The 13,734-nt window shown below is 36.9% G+C and overlaps 1 protein-coding gene across 11 annotated transcripts in view; it reads left to right on the top strand.

Moving 5' to 3' along the window:
- Positions 1-580: 580 nt before the first annotated feature.
- The window catches only part of TRIM67 (tripartite motif containing 67), a 162,235-nt gene continuing 149,081 nt past the window's right edge, over positions 581-13,734 (top strand). For 9 of the 11 annotated variants that reach the window (XM_053710841.1, XM_053710838.1, XM_053710840.1 and 6 more), the window contains exons 1-2: positions 581-1,055; positions 1,098-1,486. In XM_053710841.1, coding sequence (XP_053566816.1) covers positions 581-1,055; positions 1,098-1,486 — 864 coding nt within the window. Of the gene's footprint in view, positions 1,487-13,734 lie in introns of all 11 variants that reach the window. The other 2 variants (XM_053710831.1, XM_053710830.1) reach the window with 1 other exon arrangement.

Raw genomic sequence — 13,734 nt, 5'->3', positions numbered from 1 at the left:
TGACATCAAACACCAGGCTTCTACAGTGGACAACACTGGAGTCCTGGCTTACTCAACCAAGGTCAGCCCTCTAAAGCTTTCTGCATCAACCGGGCTCTTGTTCATCCTTTTCAGGACTGAGGCGCTGTCCGCTGCTCTGTGGTGCTGAAATCAGCGTCCATTCTGTCTGCATTCTCCGATGTAGGAGGTGTTTTGAAGAACAAGGGAAGAATTCAAAATTGCACTGGAAATCGCACAGATTGGAGGATTCATACCCAGACTATTCAGCCACCACCTGCTCTGTATTAAATCTGCATCGCCTTTTAATTTACTCTTTCATTTCTTTGTAGTCCAGTGATACTATTCTATTTTCCACTGGTTTTGCATACTCATAACCTTAGATTACCATTCATTCACTAGTTCCCTTCATTTCCAGTTCATTGCTGTTAATGAATTAATAGTTTTGCTCATTTTTATTCATACTCACCTTTATTCATTAACAATTCTTTCCTCACTTCTTAACCTTATCCCCAGAGGTCTCCCATATCCCCTCCCATGACACATTGTTGGTGAGAGGAAAAAAAGCAAGCAAAAAGGAGTCATGGAGGAAGAACTGAAATGCCCAGTTTGTGGCTCATTTTTCCGGGAACCCCTGATCCTACCTTGCTCACACAATGTGTGTCTTCCTTGTGCTAGGACCATTGTAGTGCAGACTCCCGAGAGTGAGCATCTGCCCCATACTGCCCGCCCAATGATGTTAATGGGGGCAGATTATGATTACCCGGACCATCTGGATAAAATGAGCCTACATAGCGAGACAGATAGTGGCTACGGCTCTTATACTCCTAGCCTCAAATCACCCAATGGTGTAAGAGTATTGCCTCCGGCACCAGCACCATCCTTGGCCGGAGCTTCGGGAGCATCTTCTAGGGGACTTCATGGAAACCTGTGCAGCTCCTCCTCCATTACTTGTCCGCAGTGCCACCGAAGCGCATCCCTGGATGAGAGAGGGTTGCGTGGCTTCCAGCGCAACCGTTTGTTGGAGACTATAGTGCAAAGGTACCAGCAGGAGCGTGGTCAAGTGCCAGGAGCAGAGGGCAACGGGGTATCGGATGGAGCCACTGGTGGATGTAGTGCCAACATGAGGTGTCAACTGTGTGATACAAATCCAGCAGAGGCTGCTGTCATGTGTGAGCAATGTGATGTCTTATATTGCTCTTCCTGTCAGAAAAAATGTCACCCTACTCGGGGCCCCTTTGCCAAACACAGACTGGTGTCACCACCACAGCTAACTGCTTCTGGAAGTGGCACACTCAAGCAGGGCAGTACTGCTTTGGCCCCACCCAACACTGCACGTAGATTCCCCACCTGTGCGGATCATGAGCTAGAGAACTACAGTATGTACTGTCTAAATTGCAGGAACCCAGTGTGCTACCAGTGTCTTCAGGGGGGCAAGCATGCCAAGCACGAGATGAAAGCACTTGGTATCATGTGGAAGCAACACAAGGTCAGAGATGGTGACATATAATTACAATAAACTGTCAAGTTACCTGTCTGTTTCTAACTTGTGTTATATATTTAGTTTTTGTTTGAACTATTACATTTTTAAAGCACAGCTATAATCACTAGAGTTAAAAAAAGATTTCAGTTAGAGGTATACATTGTTTTGACTTTGCTGTATTAGGCTCATTTTCTTTCGATTTTCCCCCATTCTTTTTTCTGTTTTGTTTTGAATCTTTTCAAATTTAAAATCTATGGCAGGTATGAAAAATAATCATATTGATGCATAATGTGACTCGACTACTTTGTAGTTGCCTGCCCCTCTTCTGGTATGCAAACCTAGGCATAGGCCATGTTCTTTGCTTACATATTAGCCAGGTTATAGGTAACACTCACCAATGATAATTAAATTGTGGCTTATGTAAGTTAGCTGTTTACATACTAGTTTTGTTAAAATCTTTATTATTGCTTAAAGGAACATTGTGTTATTTACCCCCTTGTTTCATCTTAAACATTAATTTAGATATGTTTAACAAAATTATGTTATTTCACTGAGAAACAAAAAGTTTATTTTCATGTGATATTTTTCCCTACTAAGTAGTGCACAAAGATACTTGGTAGTTTCAATTTCAATGAGAACCATTTATACTTAAAGGGACAGTAAAGTAAAAATGAAACTTTCATTATTCAGATAGAGCATGCATGCAATTGTAACCACATTTCAAATTTGAATCTTTTATCTAATTTGAAAGTTGTATTTAAAACTGTATGCTATATTCTTTCTCATGAAAGAAAAAAGAAATTGATTTCAAGATCTAATTAGATGAGGAAGTAAATAAAATTATAGATAAAGGGGAATCAGTTGATGTGATATACTTGCATTATGCAAAGGTGTTTGATACAGTGCCACATGAGAGAATAATGTACAAAATTAACCCCTTAATGACTGTGATGTACCCGGTATGTCGCTGGTCATTAAGGGTTTTCAGGTCATAGTAGCACTGGTCTTGCTACTAGTGGTGAGACTGCGCTATAAAAAAAAAAATCCCTATTCAAAGACCAGCGACATACAGGGTATGTCACTGGTCGTTAAGGGACTGGGAATAGCTGAAAATGTTAGTTTATGGATAAAAAAAAAAACTGGATAAAAGACAGGGAGCAACGAATAGTAGTAAAGGGATCATACTCAGATTGGGCAAAGGTAATCAGTAGCGTCCCCAGGGATTAGTACTGGGCCCTGATGTTTTTTTTTAAAAAAAAATTATTAAAGGGATACTAAACCCACCTTTTTTCTTTCATGATTTAGATAGAGCATGCCATTTTAAGCAACTTCATGAAAGAAAAACATTTGGGTTTAGGGTCCCTTTAATGACTTGGAGCAAGGATTAAATAGCAACATCTCTAGTTTGCAGATTATACAAAGTTGTGTAAGGTCATAAGGTCAGTGTAGGATGAATTTGCTTTTCAAGGGGATCTAAAAAAATAGAAGAATGGGCAGGTAAATGGAAAATGAGACTTAATACTGGAAAATTAAAGGTTCTACATTTTGGAAGTACATATAAGAAGACATTATATTGTTTAAATGGGACTAGACTTAGCCAAACAGAGGAGGAAATGGATTTGGAAGTAGTAATAGATTGCAAACTAAAGATGGGTGCACAATACTGGGCAATGGCTTCTAAGGCTAATAAGATACTAGCATGTATTAAAAGAGGCATTGATGCAAGGGAGGAAAGCATAATTCTGTCACTATATAAATCCCTGGTTAGATCTCACCTTGAGAAACTAGTGCAGTTCTGGAGACCGATCTTTAAAAAAGACATTACAGACTTTGAAAAAGTTCAGGGAAGGGCTGCAAAGCTAATAAGGGGAATGGAGACTTTAAACTATGAGGATAGGCTAGCCAAACTGGATCTATTGTCTCTAGAAAAAAGGCATTTGAGAGGTGACATGATTAGTTTATACAAATACATTCAAGGCCCATATACAGAAGCTCTCTTTATTTCAAGAAAATTGTTTGTGACAAGAGGTCACAATTTAAAGTGAATGTAAATTTTGATTCTAAAGTGCCCGTTTTTTAAAACTTCGATTAAAAACAGGGGCACTTTAATTCATCAAAATTTAAATTTCACTCCTGTTGTGAAAAAAAACTTACCTTTTAATCTTCACAGCAGCTCCAGCTTCCTCCAGACTCACAAGCCATTTCTGATGTCAGAAATGATTGATAGATCATCCTCCAATCACAGCTTTCCCCCCGGGGGAATCAGTGTCTGATTCAACGCTGTGATTGGAGGAAGCCGGATGCCTCATTTTAGACCCAGGAAGAGGCTTTGAAACGGGTGGAGGAAGCTGGAGCTGCTGTGAAGATTAAAAGGTAAGTTTTTTTCACAACAGGAGTGAAATGTAAATTTTGATGAATTAAAGTGCCCCTGTTTTTAATCGAAGTTTTAAAAACCGGGCACTTTAGCATCAAAATTTACATTCACTTTAAGGCTGGAGGAAAGGAGATTTAATCTCTTGCAACGTAAATGTTTTTTCACTCTAAGAGCAATCAAATTGTGGAACTCATTACCTGAGGATGTGGTAAATGTCAATGCCTTAGATACATTTAAAATTGTTTAGATACATTTCTGTCTAGAAACAGAATTCAGGAATATGATTGCTTGTGTTAAATGGGTCACCTTTTTAATGGGATTCATTTAAACTCTGCTAGAGCTTTTTTGTAAGTATATTGCATAGGTTGAACTCAATGGACTTCAATCTTTTTTCAACCTCATCTACTATGTTACATATGTTACTATGTCCCTTTTTAAGTGTACAATATATAATACATACAATGTTGCTTTAAAATTCATTTCAAACAAATACCAAGGTAAAGTTTTTTTGTTTTTAATACCAAGTCAAACTTTTTTATTATTGTAACACATCATTGATTTTTGGAGTAGAGTGCGGGCTTCAACAATGTATGCTGCTTAGTGGCAATATATACAGTATGTAGATAGATTTCCTCTTATTCACTAAACATTTTAGACCCATATGCGATTATATATGCATATGCTATTGTTAAAATATTAAGTTTAATATAGTTAAAACAATCAAATAATTATATCTTAGTTAGAGAATGTGATCAGTAATAATACTGAACCCTAAAGTTGCCTTTCCTGTATTACAAGAATCTGAAGCATTTAAATTCCATTATAAAATAAGATTAGCTATTACATTTATTTGCTTTGTTTCTTTTTGTCAACATCACTGACAATATTTAATGCCCAATAATCTAAAGCTCTCCACTTTGGTGAGATTATCTAAGAAGTCTCTTTAGTACTGTGGGGCCCCCTGGGACAGTCAACACAAACATTGTCATTGTTTAAAAAGATAGATAATGCCTATACTACCCATTCCCCAGCTTTGCACAACCACATTGTTATATTAATATACTCTATAGCCTTTAAACCTCTAAATTTCTGCCTGTTTTTAAGTCACTACAGTCAACCTCTTATCACATGCTTTTTATTAGCTCTTCACAACAGGGGAATGCTAGTTCATGTGAGCCATATAGATAACATTGAGCTCACGCCCATGGGTTCTAACAACACAGCACTAATTGGCTTAAATGCAAGTCTATAGATAAGAAATAAAAAGCCATGTGATTAGGGGGCTGTCAGAAGATGCTTAGAAACAAGGTAATCACAGAGGTAAAAAGTGTATTAATATAACCATGTTTTCTCTGCAAAACTGGGGAATGGGTAATAAAAGGCAGGGGCGAAACTACAGGCGGTGCAGAGGTCAAAATTGCGAGGGGTTAGTGTTTCTGTTTTACCCATTGGTGTTTATGTGTATGTGTATATGTGGATGTATGTATGTGACTGTGTGTGTATTTATGCATGTATGTGTGTGTGTGTGTGTGTGTATGTATGTATGTGACTGTGTGTGTATGTATGTATGTGACTGTGTGTGTATTTATGCATGTGTGTGTGTGTATGTATGTATGTGACTGTGTGTGTATGTTTGTGGAACCAGCAAATTACAGACCTTGTTACTACAGCATGGGGGGGGGGGCGGGGGGTAAACAGTGTCACTATACAGTACCACTATATACAGTACGGGGGGGGCTGGACCATGTCCCAGACTACTGTGGTCACTTTATAAAGTGCTGGGGCGGGTAGGGTCAGGTCAGCCATCTCACCGGCAGATTATAGACTGTGTCACTAACTCACTATATACAGTACTGGTGGGTTAAGTACAGATATGTAATCTGATTCACATTTTTTCTATGTTAAATGTAAAAAAAACAAAAAAAGATATGTATCAAATTCACTTTTTTGGGGGGTGGGGGGGGGGGCTTCTTAGATTCTTGCACCTGGGCCCTGTGGTATTTAGTTACGCCTCTGATAAAAGGGATTATCTATCTTTTTAAACAATAAAAAAATTTTGGGTCAACTGTCCCTTTAAAGAATATTAGGTACCTTTCAGCTTGAGAGCTTTTTATCTTGCTGTGCAGGTTCTGGATAAAAAGGCTGAACACATATATATTACAATATAAAGCTAAAAAAAAGGCCCTAAAGATTTTGTAAGCCAACATGGTCTGCAAACCATGAAATTCGCAAAAAGAGGAAATAAATTGACTTATTTACACTGATGATTTCCAGTACATTTATTTTATTCCTAAATTTTGGACAATATGCAGTAGTAATATTATTTCATTTTTAAAAGTTTTTAAAAGTTTGACAATAGATGATGTAAAAAAAACTACACATCAAATTTATTTTACCAAGGGTATAATTTACCATGATTAAGGTATACTATTGTCTCTATAATATGTGTAACACATTATTTTATAATATTATTGGAATAACTGCTAGATGATTCCAATCAATATGTATTTATTAGGCCAAGAAATGGAGAAGGAACATTTTGTGCAGTTGCATTTGTGAGGGAACAGTCAGAAACTAGGCCTGAAAATATGAGATTTCCAAAGTGTCTTACTTCCAACTGGTGTAGGCCTGGGATGGACAGCTTCCTAACACATGACAACTGCAGGTCACAATTTTGAGTTTTGGCCACCCAAAGCACACATTTTTATGTCTGTCTTTTCCTTGGGCCACAAAAACTATGGCACACATTCTGTTTTTTTTCCCTGATGCCACAAAGACTAGTGCAGAAGGCCGTATGAGGCCTTTGGGCTACTAGCTGCCCATTCCTGGTGTAGGCCACAGCAGATCTGTGTTAGAGTTAGAATATTCTCCTGCACATCATAGCTCAAACACAAATATACAATTTCTCTGAAAAGTGTTTTTTATAATCTACTAGGGAGATTATATAACATAAGTTTCATATTTCTGTTTACATCATTGGTTTTAAAACTACATTTAGTTCACATGTGATGCTGCAGAGGTCTCATATAGCCAAAGGGTTTACACTTATCTACAGTCTGCAATTTGTTTTCTGGAATACTGAATTTAATCTTAGGTTATAGTGATGCAATCTATATTTTATACAGGACTCAGTAGTATTTTGCAAACAAACTTAATCTTGCTTTTTAATATAAAATAAATTATAGTACCAGTTTACCAACTATTGATACGAGTTTGTGGGATACAAACAATATACCCATTGTTATCAAATTATATAAATTGTACGTTTTCATCAAATGCAAATTAATGCACCTTCCTTTGCTGAAGCAATACATTGTTTAAACTTTTGAGTTTTTTTCCCAGATTTATCCAAATGTAGGCATATACTACATTTCTTCACTAATTTTGATTTAAAATAAACTACATACAAGAGATCAAATAAAAATGGCCTGATGACTTGACAAAAAAAAATCTGATTTTTGAACATGAAACTTCAACATGCAAATATAGTATGATCTTGGGTTTGATATTGTTTTAGGACCTCTTTGAAACATATATATTCTTAATACAGACATAAGAAATAAACCCCATGATGAAAGCCAGTCATTTACGTGATTTAAGAAAGCACCAGAGTAAAATATGTCATCCCTCAGCCTATTATTGAGTAATCCGCTGCTTGATACTGTATTATTTGTCAGTTTTTACTTGTCTGAAATGTTGCCATTATAGACATATTAAATCATAATATATTGCCTCTATCCCATGTTATAATGATAAATTGTCTGAAATTCCTTTAAAGGGACAACCCTACAAGCCAGATTTTAAAGGGATAGTAAAGTCAAAATTAAACTTAAATTAATTGGATAGTGTATGACATTTTAACCAACAGTCCAATTTACCTTTATTATCATTTTTTCTTAGTTATGTTGGTATCTTGTTGAAGAGTAACCGCAGGTGAGGTCAGAAGTGTGCACATCTTTAGCCATCTGGCAGCAGTGTTTGCAACATTGTTTATAGCAATGTTATACATAGTTACAAACACTGCTGCTGTAGACTGCTATAGACATGTGCACACTCCTAAGCTCCTATCAGCCTACCTAGGTTTACTGTTCAAATTTGATTGTAGAAGTAAATTGGAAAGTTGTTAAAAATTGTATGTTCTATTGGAATCATAAAAGTTTAATTCTGACTTTACTGTCCCTTTAAGTGCTTTGTTGCAATGGTTCCCCAATGGTTCAGTCAGTGCGCTAGATTTACAGATGCTTATGAGGTTTTCGAAGGGCCTCGTTATAAAGGAAAGTTCACATTCATAATTTATTGAGGCTTGCTTCACCTATTTTTTTCCTGCATTTCATTAGTGTGTGTTCCTGCCATTCACATCTATAGTTGTCTGAGGTGTCCAATACATGATATCTTGCACCGTTGCACATCAGATGAGAAGCGCTAGTAATGTGGAAAAACAATAATTACAAACGCAACACTCAGGACAAACATGCTTACAAATGTTTTTATTAATTAATTTTTGAAGTGCATAGTAGAAACCTATAATATGGAATCCATTCAAATAAGAATGCATACAAGGGCAAGTATATATTTTAACATTAACAAAACAAAACATTATAACATTGCAGATGCTCTTTGTAAGTCTAAATTGAGTCCATGCAGTATATGAGTGAACTTTACACATAGATAATTTATGAAAGGACAAGTTCACCTCTCAACAAGGATCTCTCCTTGAGCACAGGGGAGTTGGATCTGCCCAGCACCTCCTTAAGCCTTTAAGGACACAGCTTTCAGTTTGCTCAATTGTTTTATGACGGAAAAATTCAGTCACATGTCCTTAAGAGGTTAATTCCACAGCAAATTAATTTAAAAGCCACAGCTGGTGGGTGAAGAAGAGAAAAAAAGAGGATATAAATTTTCAATGTTATACAAAATAAGGGGAAAAGGGAAAGAGTAGAGAGAATGGAGTATAGTGGGTAAAAAGGGAGGGAACATACGGGAATCCCTAACCTGTAACGGCCTGGTCAAACCAGACCTTACCAAGTACTAGAGTGTAAAATTGTTTATGTAATGTATGTGCTTGTCTGTTTTGTTGTAATAAAAAAGTCTCACTGGATAGAACAAAAGGTGTATTTAGGACTGGTTGTGGGTGTTCTGGGTATTCCAGAAGTGTGGTTGTTTTTTTTCCTTATAGATTTTCCAACCATGCAATATTCATAATTAGTCTATCTTTCCTGTGAAGTATATTGTCTCCCTGTCATATCTTGCTAGTTTAATGCTGACAAAGTTGTCTTGTTGTTTTTACTGTATTTCTCTTTTACTTTTGCAAGTTTTATTTTTTATGTTATAATTATTAGTATCAGTTATTTGTAGAGCGCCAACAGGTTCTGCAGCGCTAAAGACATGGGTCTAATATGCAAGGTGACAGTTATCGTAAGCAAAGGGATAGAGGGCCCTGCCAAGAGTTTCACTGTAAATCATCTCTCATGATGGTGATCTACAAAGCAGCTAGGCTCATATGTAAGCCTATGATAGGTCTGGTGCAGAAATGTAGATTTGGGTATCATCAGCATACAAATGGTATTGAAACCCATGGGAATGCATTAAGGAACCTAGGGATGATATGTAAATTGAGAAGAGAAGGGGACCGAGGACAGAGCCTTGTGGTACCCCAACAGACAGTGGTAAAGGGTCAGAGGATGTTCCAGAGAAGGTAACACGTTAAAACTGTTTATCTTTATTTTGAAGCTGTCAGGAATTGAATGTCTGTACAAATTGGATCCTAGAGACAGAATGCTCACTGGCTAACAAAAAGATCTCCCACTGCTTTATTGGTAGACAATAAAATATCTCACAAACATTAAAAGAAAAATGTTTTCTCAATACTGGAACAATTGTTTTTACAATAACAAAAATTGTAGCATATTTTAAAACGCTGCTTCTAAGTATCAATAACTAAATAACATGACTTTATAGAGACTTTGAAACCTGTGTAAAATGTTACAGGAAGTGAATGTTTGGGAACAGCCCCTTCCAAAGGACAAATAAATAACTTGCTGGCTGATAAGGACATTACCCCCAGCTCTATTGGTGTACATGATTTGAAAACAAAAACACATTTTATTCAGGACATGAGTAGATAGTGACAAATAGTGATACGTTTTTAAAATACAGTCATTTAGATGCAACCAGGCAAACATTTTTGTTTAATATTTTACAAAACAAAATAATAAAATATTGTATTGCTCCGTGGGTTTGCTTGCAAGTAAAGTAAAGATGTATTACATCTAGGGCCACCATCTGGGGGTGACAGGGGTGACTGTACTCAGGGGCCTGATGGTCTCAGGGCCCAGGGGCCCACCCAGCCCCACCCATCAGAGCAGTGCTGCAGCAGGCACTAACTGCCTTAGAAGAGAGCACTGCATTTTTTGAAGTTTCATGGGTGAGTAGGGAGAGTGATGCAACGTGTCTTGGTGCGGGGGGGGGGGGTGTAATGAGAGAAGGGAAGAGTTATGTTGCTGGGGGGGGGGGGAGCAGGTTACTGTGCCTGTCCTTGCCCTGACCCCCAGACTGCCTCAGAGTAAGCTGTTACTATTCCTTCTGCATGTATGGTCCCTACTCACTGTCTCTAACAGAGAGGCTAGGGTGAATAGGGACCACACAGGCAGAGGGAACAGGAGGCTACACTCTGCTCTCCTGGGGACCCTGGAGGAGTGGTTTCAAGGCTGGGCCCCAACTGCATCGGTGAGACTGAGACTAGAGGCAGAGCTGAGGCCAAGACTGGGTAGTGAAGAGTCTGCAGAGTGGGGTTACTGTGCCCCAACAACACACTGCGCATTGTGTGCTTTCTGTATCAGAAAGAGTGAGTAGGGGCCGACTGGGGGGACCGGAGGGCAGCCAGTGATGAGTGAGAGGGAAGGGGGGAGTTAGTTACCATGCCAGCACTACATAAGGGCGAGCTGTTGCCACAAGTTTAAAGATGCACAAGTAGTAAGAAGTGAATACAGCGCCAACAAGAGGCCAAGGGATAAATATACTCACAGAGAGATAAAAGAAGATTATTTAATGAACCATGTTAAAAAGCATCAGTAATAAAAGACTATATATAAAAAATGTAAAAAGCACATATAAATAAAATTACAAATACAGGAATATCTTACAGAAGCGGCTCAAAGGGCCAAAGCTGATAATTACAATAAAAACAGAGGTAATAACAGGTGATCAGTGTGAGTGGTACACCAGAATAAGAGTGTATACTAATAAAACAGAATTAGCCTAAGTACAACTGTAGCAAGTGCATCAAGCAAAAAACTAATAAACAATAATACAAACAATAGTGTTCAAAATTAGTGTTACAAAAATAGTGTTCCAAAAAATAAAAAAATGCACTGCAGTGCAAAAAAAGGGGGGTAGCAAAATAATTGTATAGATACAATCAAATAGTGAGTGAGTGCAAATGGATATAAAAATGCTAGCTACTTAATCCAGTGAGGTTAAGATATAATTAAATAAAATACACAATATGCAATAACATAAAAAATAAAATACACAATATGCAATAACATAAAAAATAAAATATAAAATATAATCCAAAAAAGTGTTCAAAAAGTTGATCAACAAATGTTAGTGAAGAACAAAAATAAGTCAATCAAAACTAAAAAATGGAAAAAATGGGTGATGAAAAGCAAGGTGAAAGTGAGGAAATTGATTCCTTCCAATGTTAGTTACTTTAACAGATCCAAATTCCTGAGTGTGGTTGCTGAAGTAGCTGATTGGATCCTAGCACCTGTCAGCTGCTCCTATGGTATCCTAAAAAGTGTCCCTGTAAAAAAAAAGCTAGTCTTGAGAAAGGCCCTTTTTTGAGGGCAGAAACGCGTTGACATATTGGTAAGCATTACTTTAATCTTTACTTCATTCTCATATTGGATACACTATGTTGTGAATTTCTTTTTTTTACAGGGACACTTTTTAGGATACCATAGGAGCAGCTGACAGGTGCTAGGATCCAATCAGCTACTTCAGCAACCACACTCAGGAATTTGGATCTGTTAAAGTAACTAACATTGGAAGGAATCAATTTCCTCACTTTCACCTTGCTTTTCATCACCCATTTTTTCCATTTTTTAGTTTTGATTGACTTATTTTTGTTCTTCACTAACATTTGTTGATCAACTTTTTGAACACTTTTTTGGATTATATTTTATATTTTATTTTTTATGTTATTGCATATTGTGTATTTTATTTTTTATGTTATTGCATATTGTGTATTTTATTTAATTATATCTTAACCTCACTGGATTAAGTAGCTAGCATTTTTATATCCATTTGCACTCACTCACTATTTGATTGTATCTATACAATTATTTTGCTACCCCCCTTTTTTTGCACTGCAGTGCATTTTTTTATTTTTTGGAACACTATTTTTGTAACACTAATTTTGAACACTATTGTTTGTATTATTGTTTATTAGTTTTTTGCTTGATGCACTTGCTACAGTTGTACTTAGGCTAATTCTGTTTTATCAGTATACACTCTTATTCTGGTGTACCACTCACACTGATCACCTGTTATTACCTCTGTTTTTATTGTAATTATCAGCTTTGGCCCTTTGAGCCGCTTCTGTAAGATATTCCTGTATTTGTAATTTTATTTATATGTGCTTTTTACATTTTTTATATATAGTCTTTTATTACTGATGCTTTTTAACATGGTTCATTAAATAATCTTCTTTTATCTCTCTGTGAGTATATTTATCCCTTGGCCTCTTGTTGGCGCTGTATTCACTTCTTACTACTTGTGCATATTTTTTGGAGGTTGGTTAGGATCTCTGTTTGGATACAGCTTGGGGATTACCTTAGCGCTTGTACACACACCCTTTTTCACAAGTTTAAAGATGGGCAAACTGGACAGAGCAGGAGACTCTAAGGAGGCTGGCTGGCAACTGCACATCAACAGTAGGACTAGGAGTCACTGTTAGAGTCAGACCCTGTTTAATGGATTATAGAACTATTCACTGATTTTGGAGTTAGGCAGGCCAGCATGGCCACTGTTTTTTTTGCTAACAGTAGTTATACAGGACAGGTAACAGCCAACTGCCCGTTACCCACTGACACCAATGCATTTTATAACATATGCTATATATATATATATATTGCTAACTGTTACTATAACTGCTATAAAGTCATTTTATTAATCTGTGCAAAAGTGGTTTTTACATAATTAAAAACCAAAAGCACAGTTTTGGTGCAGATTTATAACAAAAACAAAACAACGATGGCTTAATTATATATGATATATTATATATATATATATATATATATATATTTATACACACATATTGGGGCATATTTATCAAAGTGTCAACTATGTTGCCTTCGCCGGCATCAATATGCTTGCCTAACAACGGCAATCATTGCGGCCACGGATCTCAATACGCTCTCCTTATTTATAAAAAAAGCCGTCAAAAACACGGGCACCAAGTACGGGTCGATGAGCATCAGACTGTTGTTAACTAGCAATCATCGATCTCGCATCTATTAAGCTTTTTCCCAACTTTATTTATACCATTTCACTAAACGCCTCCACTATACTAAAATGTTTTACCCCTATCCCGCCACTCCCCAACATCGCCACAACCTAAATAAAGTTATTAACCCCTATTCCGCCACTCCCCGACACAGCCGACACTAACTAAACTTATTAACCCTTAAACCTCTGGCCTCCCACATCACCACCACTAATTAAACCTATTAACCCCTAAATCGTCAGCCCCCCACATTGCAAAAAACTAAATTAAGATATTAACCCCTAAATCTAACAACCCCTTAACTTTAAATTAAAATTACAACATCCCTATCTTCAAATAAATTAAAACTTACCTGTAGAATTAAAATAAACT

Source organism: Bombina bombina, chromosome 4 (genome assembly GCF_027579735.1).
Source record: "Bombina bombina isolate aBomBom1 chromosome 4, aBomBom1.pri, whole genome shotgun sequence".
NCBI classification, from domain to species: Eukaryota; Metazoa; Chordata; class Amphibia; order Anura; family Bombinatoridae; genus Bombina; species Bombina bombina.
The sequence above is the reverse complement of the archived record's forward strand: the minus strand, read 5'-3'. Positions and strand labels throughout refer to the sequence as shown.